The sequence below is a fragment of the Phalangium opilio genome, unplaced genomic scaffold, assembly GCF_054372755.1.
Source record: "Phalangium opilio isolate 3A_F unplaced genomic scaffold, DU_Popi_V2 ptg000054l_1, whole genome shotgun sequence".
Lineage (NCBI taxonomy): Eukaryota > Metazoa > Arthropoda > Arachnida > Opiliones > Phalangiidae > Phalangium > Phalangium opilio.
This window is the reverse complement of record NW_028324173.1, coordinates 6144941-6157363: the sequence shown is the minus strand read 5'-3', so window position 1 is coordinate 6157363 and position 12423 is coordinate 6144941. Positions and strand designations below refer to the sequence as shown.

Below are 12423 nucleotides of genomic sequence, written 5' to 3'. Positions count from 1 at the left end.
TGGCGCAAATATTTTTGATGGCGCGGAAGTATAATTTAGACCTGTTTGTGGGTTTTATTTGACACCTAATTTGGTAGCACAAAATACCTTTAAAAGTATATTTTCGAACCTTTTTGAGTGTTAACAGGTACCCTTTTCGGTAATAAGGAGTACCTTTCACAATTTGAAAGTTTTATTCCGACCTTTGTTGAGGTTTAAATGATACCCATTACGGGATCACAAAATACCTTGTAGTCCTCAAAAGTACCTTCTTCAAGAGGTATTTCAGAGTACCCTTACACAACGGTATTTTGTAGTACCTATATAGGTACGTCTGGGGATGCATTGAAAAATACCTTTAAAGGTACTAGACAGTACGGTTATTTTTTACAGTGTACTTAATTTTCCGCCATTGTTTTAATACGTATCCACTGCGAAGCATGCCGGGCACAAATGAGAGAACCTTTTAAAACTCAATGTCATACACGTACTCTCTCAAAAGTAATTAATGTAATGATAAAATGTTTTGGGGGAATGGAATTGTGCCCGAAAACCCGAGAGAAGTAAATTTTTGAAATTGATTACCTGTAAAATAAGTTATTTCAACGGAAAACGGTAATGGAACGTTGTTTTTTCTTAAGAATGCCTTTAAGTTTCAATTAAAAAGAAAAATTAATATCTTATCCTTCAGACAAGTGATAACCTCAGTCTTATCGATACTTTTTAGGACTTGATTCTAATCAAGACATTTTTGATTAATTAATTTTGAGTTGTGAAACAAGGTTATCTTAAATATTAAAATAAATATAATTAATATTAAATATTTTCTTTGTTAGTTTTTCGCCTTATTGAGCGTTACATCGTTTTGATAAAGAACAATTAAACATTCTTGAGAGACTTGACTAATATTGGCGTTTGAAATGAAGCATACGCCGGTTGCTTCGCCTTACTCAAATAGGTAGTATATAAGGGTGTCGAACTACAGTTAAACGCAAGAACAACCGCAAATGCGAAAACCTTTAATAGCCGATCCTACCTTAGGGAGGCTAGACGTTTCTCGTAACCCTAGCTGATCGCCGCGTATATCCTAAAACCAAACGATGACGATGGAGTTAGAAGCCAATGAGACAGATTGGTGTCTATGTGGAATAGACGGAAGACCTGTAGATGGTGGTGTTTAGAAGCCAGTATGTACAGACTGGTGTCCATGTGGAATGGACGAAGAACTAAAGATGGTGGTGGTTAGAAGCCAGTAAGTACAGACTGGTGTCCGTGTGGGATGTACATAGACCAGAAGATTCTGGTGGGAGAACTCAAGTAGAGGAGCCATTTCCGTGACTGTGAATGCAGTTCGGAAATGGCGAACACGTTTGCTCCGATTTGGAAACTGCGAACGCGGTCACGTGGGTGTAACAACAGACACACAAACACACACACAAACACACAGACAAACAGACAGACAGACAGACACACACGATCGTTACAGAATTTCTCCGTGACATACGTCACTCGGAGAGGTAAAAAGGCCTTTACGTTTATTTGCTTTCCAAAACCGTATACATATCTTTTAACATCCAATGTTTTGACAAAATTATAAAAAGTATCAAAATTCTTGCTAATATTTCGCGGATATTTAACAGCGACAAACTGAATTTTCCATCCAATATATAAACAGCCACCACCAAATTAGGTTATTTAAACAGGATTTCAAACTTGCATGCATTCATAGCTTTCCAATAACAATGTAAAATGTTTAAAACTATTAATTAGATATTTTTTATATTTAAATTTCGAGAAAAATTCAGTAAAAATTCCCAAACAAAATAATTATTTCTTGATTAATTCAAATACTTATTAATTTAGAAAAAAAAATATTTTAAACGCATACTTCATTTTTGATTTCCCTCATCAATGATGTTTTTCCTGAACATTTCGAAAATGCTTTTGAGCAATGTAATATAAATGTCTGGTTCCAATTTCTGGAAGAAGTCTGAAGCTAATACTTCATTCCAATGGGCAGCAGCGAACTTCACGACTGCTTTTTGAAGACTGTTCGATTCGTATATTACCGCCGACTGAAGTACATCAGCGGCATTCTCCACGGAAATGATTGGCACTATGCTTTCGACACACATGATTTTCAAATCTGGTATAAGACATAAGTGAGCGGCTTCAAGTAATTTAAAATGGTTTTCAACGATGTTTGGTGGTTTCTGACCAGTGTAGAGGAAATGCAACAAGTCCTTGACCACTGAGGCGTCAAATACCCCAGTCCAGTCGATGGAATTCGTTTGACTTTCCTTCATATCCGTTTGGAACATTTTCTTGAAATACTCGGAATGCGATGCCAAGACGAACTTGTGACAAGGAAATTGCCGATCTTTGGTTTTGATAACAGTGTCTGTCAGAATTCCTTCGTCCAGCGAAATCTTGAGCTTTTCAAAGATATTCTCCTCGCACGAAGCAATTGTGAGAAAGATAACCATTTCTTCCATGGCGATAAACCCAAGATAATGCATGCCCGAGTATATACAGGGATCGTTGAATTTATTGAACATAGGGCCAATCATATATTGCCTTCGGGTCGATAAACCTTGTTTCGACTTAATGTAGAGGTCCACTGCGCATCGTTCGTAACTTACATTTACATCCATTCCAGAACCGCTAAAATTCCACAAGCAATTGTTATTCGTAGTTTGGCGATGCGAAAGCTTCATTTTCCATGGGTGTATTTCCTCTCCGTATTGATCATGCGCTTCGATATTTACTGTCCATTCACAATCTCTAGTTATGTTATGCTCAAACGTTTGCCTTTTAATTTTAAAAACTCTATTCTTTGGTGTCGCCTTGGTTGCCATTATTCGGTTATTAAAATAAATAGGTGATTTTCAAACTCTCTCGGTGAATAAAATAAAGCGTACACTTTTCACGAACGATACAAGTTCGGTGCTGAATTTAATCTAAGACCGTTAGCATGTACCAAAGTAATTCAAATACCGATTTTGTTAAGCCTGTTACGTGAGTGGTATGACTGGCTTTTAGGCCCATCGTAAATGCTGTTAGTTTATGGTACGTGTTTGGTAGCTAAACTAGAAAAAAAAACTAATTTTTAAACAAGGTTTTTTACGCTGATTTAAGAGTAGATATAAACTGAACAAACCCATTTTGTACCCAGTAACATGTTTTTTAAACTAGTCTATACAACGCAATTGAAATGTATTACGAATGGTCGCTTATTGTTATGATGTAATTCTACAGGGCCGGTAGGCCCTTGTAGATATTATTTAAAAAAGACTTCGTTTGCCCAAGCCTTAAAAACAAACGATAAGAGTTTTTCCAGTTGACTGAAGCGTGGATATTATTTTTTTTTCCTATGAATTTTAAGCGGCCTTTACACGCTCAATGTTTCGCTCAAATTAAGTGGGGGACATTTATAAAATTCATCACCTTATAAATTATTCCCAAGACTTTTCACTATTTGTGCAAATAAAAATCTATCATGATATTGAAAGCTCAATATTTAGAACAAAAATTTAAAATTTTATTGGACAAATATATTGTTCATTTTCCACACGATTTATTCAATTATATTGAATATATTTTATCACAATAAAAAAGTGTATGTCGAGTCCATGAACCGTGTACAATTTTATTGACCAAACATATAAATCGTTAAATACACAGACTTTACTTTTATTCGAAAGCGAAATATTGTTCGTATTTTGAATAACATTTTCAGCAATAAAAACTCACTCAATATTTTTCAGTTTTTACGCAAATATTTTCCAAAATTTACCGCAAATGATTTTCCATTTCCTAAAACATATTGTAGCATTATATTTGAAATTTGCACAAATAATAGTGTGGATAACGTTTTATTTATACTTCGTAACTTAAATAACGGTCCCCACGTTTTTTGCGCAAATTATTGAGCGTGTAGGGTGCGCTTTAAAGACAATCCGTATTTTACTTCTCTTTAGAATTTAATTCAATCACCTGATTTTACGGTATAGTCCCATTGGACCGAATCCCATTCGACCGAAACCGCTTTTTGGTTTTTTATGGAGAATATATTTAAATTTCCAGCCCAATGGCGGGTTTCTGCTGAATGGGAATTTATTTGAAAGAATTAGTTCATTAAATGTCTGTGAGGATTTCGAATCACCGCAGCAGCATGGTAGAATATCAGGCTTTTAATTCAGAGGCTCGTGTTCAAACCCAGAGAAGGAAATTGTAAGTTAAGTTAGGTTAGGTTAAGTTAGGTTAGTAATATTTTATAAATCATTTAACAATGTTACGCCTTTTCCAAAATATTGATGTTTTATAGCTTCATTGACTTCTCAAATAATATGCCTTTTTCAAAACTTTACTGTTATGTTAGGTTAGGTTTGGGTTCGTTAAGTTAGGTTAGTAATATTTTACAAATCATTAAACTATGGTACGCCTTTTCCAAAATGTTCATGTTTAGCTTCATTGACTTCTCAAATAATATGCCTTTTCCAAAACATTACTGTTAGGTTTGGTTAGGTTAGGTTAGGTTAGGTTTGGTTAGGTTAGGTTAGGTTTAGGTTAGGTTTGGTTAGGTTTGGTTTGTTTGGTTAGGTTTAGGTTAGGTTTGGTTAGGTTTGGTTAGGTTAGGTTAGGTTAGGTTAGGTTAGGTTAGGTTAGGTTATGTTAGGTTAGGTTAGGTTAGGTTAGGTTAGGTTAGGTTACTTCTATTATTCGAACCTTACAGGAAGGATTTCTACAATTATAGTAACTAGTTTTATCCTTTTTCTTATTCAATTGAAACAAGTAGCCATTATTAATGTAAAGAAAGCCGCCTTTATTAGCAATTCTCTCCATTATCAATCACTCTTAAAATTAAATTTTGCATTTCAAACATCAATATATATATACAACGAAAACTGTAGGGTAAAAAAAATCTTAAAAAAAAGTGAAAACGTTTGCTTTTTAAATCTTGATATATATTTTCCCAAAACCGCACATTTGGGCTGTTTTCGGTTGAATGGGAAACGCGTTCGGACGAATGGGATTCGGTCGAATGGGACACAAGGGATTTTACTGCTAATGGGTTATTTTCATATAAATTAATTGAAATAAAAAATTACTTATCTCAGATTTTTCAACAAGAATTCCATTTTCCTGCAATGTTCTCTTTTCAAGGGAGAACGTTCTTTAATTTTCAAATGATACTCTCATTAATAATGTATTATATGCGGTCTTTTCGAATATAAAAGAGGGCTATTATCACCTTTCTTATATTTAATAAAAGGGTACGTTTCTTTAATCACAGTGACAATTATTGAATTTTGTATATCAGTACTTGTGGGGAAGATTTTAGAAGTGTTGGTTGAGTTCCAGTGGCGCCGCCAGGGGGTAGGCTGGGTAGGCTACAGCCTACCCGTAGATTTCAGAGGGGCCCCGAAATTAGGTTCCCATAATATTAAAAGTACCATTATTACAATATTTTGATGTAGGCTTATTATAAAAGTTTTTGGTCTTGTCGACCTTGTTGAAAGTTTCCAGGAACACGGCCAACTTAGATGCTCGTAAAGTTGGCCGTGCCAGGAAATACGTCATAAATCGGTTGTACATGAAAGCTTAAGCTAACTTCCTAGTTCGTAGGGGCCATCTTCACTAAGCCTAGGTTAAAGACTATGAAAACTGGAAATGGAGTTAGCATGGAACTAAATAACTAACGCTTTAGTTAGTTCCATGGAGTTAGTTTACAATTGAAATTGATACCTTCTTTTCTTATAGTTATTGTTCACATTTTAATAAAAGAGTGTACGCGGTAGCCGATAAAGCAAACAACAGGAATTTTGGAATCACGTGACTATTTTTAATTTTCCTACCGTTTGATGGCGCTCAAATCTTATATAAAAGAAATTTTTCCCACAAGACCTCGCAATTTATAATAGGGACTATTTACTTTAGACAAAATTTCACACGGATGATGAACCTTTTGGCATCGGATTTTTACAATACTCTACAAAATGGGAAGTGGGTTAACACTTTCGTGTTAAAAGTTTATAACTAGCCAGAAAAGTCATCTCGCTTTTTGATTTTTAGCCACATAGTATGATGTACATCAACGATGAGGCTCTTATAATTTGATCTGCCCTGTTGTCATTCTCGTAGTAGTTGTAGTAGTGTAAAATGTTTGGTTCGTCATTGAAGGGACAGGGACTGAAAAAGGATTGTGGTGAGGTGATATTTTTCGTTCCTTTTCTACATGGATGGGGATTGTAATAGTAAGTTTAAGCATTCCACTTAATTGTACAAGTGTGGTTAATGATTGTGAATTGTGTTTTACGTTTTCTCGATATATCTAAAGCGAATGAAACCATTATTAGATTGCCTTAATGTAATGGAAGGTGATAAACTCTTCCTTTAAAATTTTTCTCACCCGTCGACTATGAGAATTTCACACGTTCAATCCCGCTCCTCTATTTAAACATTCAAGGAAATCGAGGTTAACTTTAAATGCAAAAGCAAGTATATACTGATGGTATATTTTTTGAATGGTCTTAAGGCGGGGTTTATCACTATCCAGGAATTTACGTGTATTTCTCTAGTAAGCGAAAATAATTTTAAAACCAAAAGGAAGTATATAGCATCTTTATAGATTTAACTAGCTGTTACTCGCGGCGTCGCTCGCGTATAATAAAAACTTCATCAAAATGATATAAAGAATGGGCATATTTTACTGATGACTAATTTTTTGTAGCACCCTAGGAGCGAAGGCACTCGGTGTTGCCCGTCAGCCTGTAGGGACATTTTTTATTTCTTTTCACTCGGACATTATTCCATACAGAAGGGTTTTTAAGTTTTGGGCCGCCATTTAAAAAGATGGAAACAAATCGAACTCAAAAGACCATTCAGCCCGCCTATAGGTTAAAGGAAAGCAGTGTACTAAATGATAACAAAATCGGTTGAAAAGCGCGGAATTTGTTGCATAGAGATTTTTTTACATTTCTGGGCGCCATTTTTTAAGATGGCGGTGGATTGGAAAGATCTTTCATAGTACGCGCCTACTTCTTATGAGTAACGTTCCTGTACATTTTCAGCCTTCTAGGGAAGCGATTTGGGCTGGGCGTTGATTATCAGTCAGTCTGTCAGTCAGTCAGTCAATCAGTCAGTTAGGACTTTGATTTATATAGATAGATATAGTGTATTACAATTTTATTATAAGTCAATTTATGAACGTAAGAATTACGGCCCAGGTAATTATTTTTAGGTCAGGGAAACGAGGGGCTAAACACTTGGATTTTCTGTACTTCAATTAAGGTTTGTGTCGCACCATTAAATTTATTAAAGAAGGAAAATTATTGATGTACAGATTACGTGCAATCATTTTAGCACAGTTAAAGATAGCGCATCGATTGACCAATCAGTCTGATTTTCAGTATTTCAATAAAGGGTTAACTTGTGCGTTACGATTAATCAATTTTGCACCGTTAAAGGGTGCGCAAGTTTCCTATTTGTGTCGCGCTGTTATAATTATAACAGAAGAAAATGAATTGAAGTTAGGATTACTAGTAATCATTATATCACACTTAAAGGTAGCGCATCGAGGGGCTATTCACTGAAATTTTTTATTCGTGACGATGTGGCTAAAATTATGAACCCAGCCCTTGGGTCATCTTGTTTGTTTCCCCGCTCTTTACCTAATCGTCTTCTCTCCAGTTCATTCTGGTCGCATAAAACTTCGAGGTCAGACTACATTTATTAAACCGATTTCTCTTTTCCTCACCACATCGGCAGTGCACAGTGACCTCATAGGGGGCTTAACTGAAAATCCCCCTCTCCGACTCCATGTTTTTATTATTTTTGCAAACTATAGTTTATATAATTATATGTCTATTTTCTATAATACTGCACTTTAATATATTAAACTTCTCTATATGAATAATATGATAAAATAGTTGTTAATTTAATATTATCGACGCTGTGCAACTAAATTTTTCTCTTGAAATTTTATAAGGGGCCCCCAAATCTTCCTTAGCCTATCTGTAAAAAAATCCTTGCGGCGCCACTGTTGAGTTCCTGTTTAGTTGACAACACTATGAAAACTTGATGTGTTTAAAACCTTTTGAAAGGAAAATTCCCGGTAATTAAAAAAGGAAGTGTCAATTTGATTAAATTTACACGATATCCCTCAAAATAAATAGCTGCATGATAAAATGTTTCAGGAAAATGGAATTGTTGTTGAAAAATCTGAGATAAGTAATTTTTTATTTCAATTAATTTATAGGAAACTAACCCATTAGCAGTAAAATCAGGTGATTGAATTAAATTCTAAAGAGAAGTAAAATACGGATTGTCTTTAAAATTCAATAGAAAAAAAAAATAATATCCACGCTTCAGTCAACTGGAAAAACTCTTATCGTTTGTTTTTAAGGCTTGGGCAAACGAAGTCTTTTTTAAATAGTATCTGTTCCTTCAGCCTTTATTTGTATTAATTACATTTTATTTTTCACGCGATGCTTTCCAGCACTAGTAGCCAGGTGGCGCTAGTGTCTACTTGTCTACTTTTTAGTATAGGAAGTTTCACATCCTATATAGCGACGATTTTTTTTCACGCGTATCCTTTATCAATGGTCTAGCCATCAAAACTTCTGAAAAATTTACTGGTCAACCGTCCGGTGACCCCTATAGTTATAAATAAAAATTATGGAACATTTTAAATATTTATTGGACAATGTCCAGTGTCCTGTGCTTATTTACGGCCCTGAGATAGTTTCACCTATCCTGACCTGGGCCGGAAATAAAAACAGCACACTGAACTTTGTCCAATAAAATTTTTAAATAACCCATAATTTAGAAAATCGCGTCAGGGATTTTCTATTTATATTCAATCCTAACTCTTATTGTTAATCTCTACGGAGCTTAACAGTTCGACGTGAAAATAATTTTCAGAGTTAGACCCAAGGTTTCGCAACCAGGGGGTGCACTTTTTTCTCAACAAAACTTTACAGCAATAGATTAGCAAAGGCACATCTCTCAGTGTAAAGTTTAGTTAACCATTTTGTAAAGGTTTAAAAAAAGTTATTTCTAAACCGTGCGCCAGAACGCGCACATTTCATTGAAAGTTTGTTATTTAAGAATTTTCCCTTCTTTATACTAAGAATCTTCATCAAACATCGACAACAAGCGTTCCAAGACTCGAACCTGTAATGTTTTGCCTCGAATGCAAACGCGTTATCCATTACGCCACATGCCCGTATTTGTTACAACAAAAAAAAATTATCCAAACATTGCATTTATAGGATTATTTATTTAATGACGTATAAAAGATCTGTAAAAATAAACACCGAGTTTGCCAGGAATCGAACCTGCAATATTCTGCTCCGTTACCTCCGTAGGCAGAAGCGTTATCCTATTCGCCAAAAACCCGTTGGAGGCAGAATAAATGCTAAGCAAACAGTGTAATATATGTAACGGTTTTACCATGATTTATAAATTAATTAAAATAAAATACTTAGACTTAATTGTTCTTAATCAAACTTCAGAAGTTCAACAATCCATAGTTGCTTGATAATTCAAAAGTGTTCCGAACCTTAACTTCACAGTAGTTTCTGAGTTATTCGATGGAGTGGAACACCAAAAATCCCATGCTTTTTCTATGGGACGCTAAGCCTAAAATCTGTGAATTATTTCTTTAACATTACGGGAGGGTGTGGGTTCTTATCTAGAAGGGCCTACCGGCCCTCTAGAATGACTTGATGCCCGTTTGTAATGCTAAACGAAAAAATCACCTTTTTAGGGTTAGCGTCCCATAGAAAAAGCATTACATTTTACCCGGTTTTTAGGGAAATTGTCATAGGCGATACGGAGAAACTACACCGAAGTTAGTTTTCGGAATACTTTCAAATTAACAAGAATTTACTAAATGAGAAACTTACCTGTTTAGTTTTTAAATAAATGAAGCCTAATTTTTTTAATTTAACTAATTAATTATGCCTTGAATTCCCTATTTCATAGCAGACGACAGAAAGAAAGATTATTTCATAGCAGACGACAGTAAGAAAGATTATTTCATAGCAGACGACCGTAAGGCATCGCTAATTTAGCGATGCCTTACTGTCGTCAGGGAGGAGAGACTTGAGAGGGAGTGTTAAAGTGAATAGGCGCGTTCGTTTGCTTCGTGGCTAAAATCTTCTCTCTCTGGCGCTGACTCGGGGCCTCATCGCGGTGTCCGCGCGCATGCGTCAAATTTAAAAACCAGCTTTGAACTAGCAGGGGAAGGTGTTTGAATTTCTGCTATGGTAAAGAAGTGTTGTTTTTAAATTTCTCAAGACCCGACATGGTAAATATCGTTTTCAAACCATTTCCCAAAGCAAAAACGAAGCTTGAAATTTATTGAAAGTGAATAGGGGCCGTATTCTGCAGAAAAAGTATGCTCCTCCCCCAGACTTAAGCTCTCTGATTGGTCGGTCAGGATCGAACTTAGGGCTTTTCATTGGCGGTGGCGGTTTTGGGGCAAAACTCATTTAAGACTTGTGATAGGTTGAAATTTTCGAGTAGACGACATTGACACGTGTCAAAATATACACCAAATTCAAACATGGTTCAAAGTAGTAATTTTAGAACTCGGCAAACCGTTCAGCATCATGAATCGGTTAATTGACCGGTTTTTTTGCTTTCTTTTTCCACCGGAACTTAGCAGACTACACTTCGTCGTTGCTAATGGCGGTAATGGCAGGTAATGGACTATATTGTTCTTGGTGTTGTTGACTTTAGAAAGAAAGACAACTAAATTATTGTTTTAAATACTGTTAGTTTACAAAATATAAGGGTTTGCGTTGTTATAATTTAAAAAATATGCCTTTGTTTTGTGGGAAAATGAAGTCGAACTCTGCCCGAAGTCAAAAGGATTTACACCGAGGCTTAACGAAGAAAGTCCTCTGTAGACTGTAGTAAGTAGTAAAGAAAGATTTTATTGTTTCTGTTATTTACTTATTGTTTGGTTCTGTAAGATAAGTTTCAAGCAACAGAGGCACGCTAGGAAATGAATGATTGGAACATGAAATGAGGCACCATCCCATAGCGAAGGTATTTCGTCATTCAATGGCCATGACCAAGACAATTGTGGTTTGATACAAATATGATTGCCTAATCCTTATGGGTCATGAAAGCCTGATTCGATATGCTTATAATATATATTCCATGACTGTCACAGCCATCTTCCCTGGCACTTGGCACCATCAACCGTACCTATTTTATAATCAAAGCACCAACAGCGAAAGAAATACTTCTACCTTTTATTAAGCAACTATTGCATTAATGTTCAACTGGTAAATAATGTTGCACACATGTCTAACAAATAGAAATATTCATATTTATATATTATAGATTTGTGGTTATGTCATTTCTATCATTGACACTGGCAATGGAGAATTATCTAGGGTGGCCAATTCCTCTAAGGATATCTGCCAACATTGAAGTGTTGTAATCAACTTGCATATTAAGGTATTAACACTTTTATTAGTTGAGCATGCTTTACTCTAAGGTATCCCTTTAAAGAAAAGGCTGGCATAGTTGTTGCAAGTATAAACTACCAACGAGTATGTGATTTGCGCCTATACAAATATGAGGTGAGCTCTTTAAAGGTTTGGATAAGATAAACAAATCAAACTTAACTAATTATTATTATGATAATAAAGAATCAATTATAGGAAAATAAGTAACGGAGAGGAACCAATGTCGAGACTGAATGATGAGCTGTTACTAAAAACAGTTTAGCAACATTATTTAAATAAAACTGCGTTTATTTTGACTTTATCACATAGGATTCTCGATGTAGTTTCTTATTTTCAATATCTATAAGACCATTTTATTAGACGGCCACTAAATACACAGCAATGGTATTACAGGGTTCGTACACGACCTGGAAAACCTGGAAAAGTCAGGGAAATTGAAAATGGGCCTAAAAGGTCAGGGAAAAGTCAGGGAAATTGAAAATGGGCCTAAAAAGTCAGGGAAAAATATATTGGTGGACAATTGATAGTCTGGATAACAGTATAAGGGTGACCAAAAAAGTGTTGTCTGAGACTTGAGCAGAACCCCAAATTCGCGGAGCTCGCTTCGCTCGCTCCGGTTCTTTATGATTTACATATGGTTAAATTTAAACGAATTAATTGGCTTATCTTTATAACAATGACAACTCGTGCAAAAATGATTCGAGTGAATTTAGATTGGTTTTCATATATTTACGCCTTGTAAGTTATTGCATATGGTCAGGGAAATTTGTGGAATTTAGTCAGGGAATTTCATACCAAAAATTTTGTACGAACCCTGTATTATTATCTGATTTAGGCAAATGTATGCGTCTGTTGGAATGGTATTCGGATAAAAGAGGACTGGCATTCATGTGCATATGTTCTTGAGCATTGTTGTTTATCAACTATCGTTATAAGATTGTATTAATATAGGGAG

The 12423-nt window shown here is 35.3% G+C and overlaps 1 protein-coding gene and 1 long non-coding RNA gene across 6 annotated transcripts; one reads left to right on the top strand and one right to left on the bottom strand.

The window, feature by feature from the left end:
• Positions 1–1868: 1868 nt before the first annotated feature.
• Positions 1869–2837, bottom strand: LOC149672191 (protein roadkill-like). Its single transcript, XM_089840490.1, has one exon. The coding sequence runs from the start codon at positions 2835–2837 to the stop codon at positions 1869–1871; it is 969 nt and encodes a 322-aa protein (XP_089696616.1).
• A 7528-nt stretch (positions 2838–10365) lies between these two features.
• LOC149672190 (uncharacterized) lies at positions 10366–12414 on the top strand. 5 transcript variants are annotated; one of them, XR_016367170.1, is made up of 7 exons: positions 10366–10562; positions 10652–10904; positions 10965–11040; positions 11168–11282; positions 11498–11582; positions 11652–11787; positions 11862–12414. It is a non-coding gene; the product is annotated as an uncharacterized LOC149672190 (long non-coding RNA). The 5 variants fall into 5 exon arrangements; XR_016367169.1 differs by having other exon boundaries at positions 10366–10690; positions 10768–10904; positions 10970–11040; XR_016367168.1 differs by having other exon boundaries at positions 10366–10690; positions 10768–10904; positions 11664–11787.
• Positions 12415–12423: the final 9 nt, after the last annotated feature.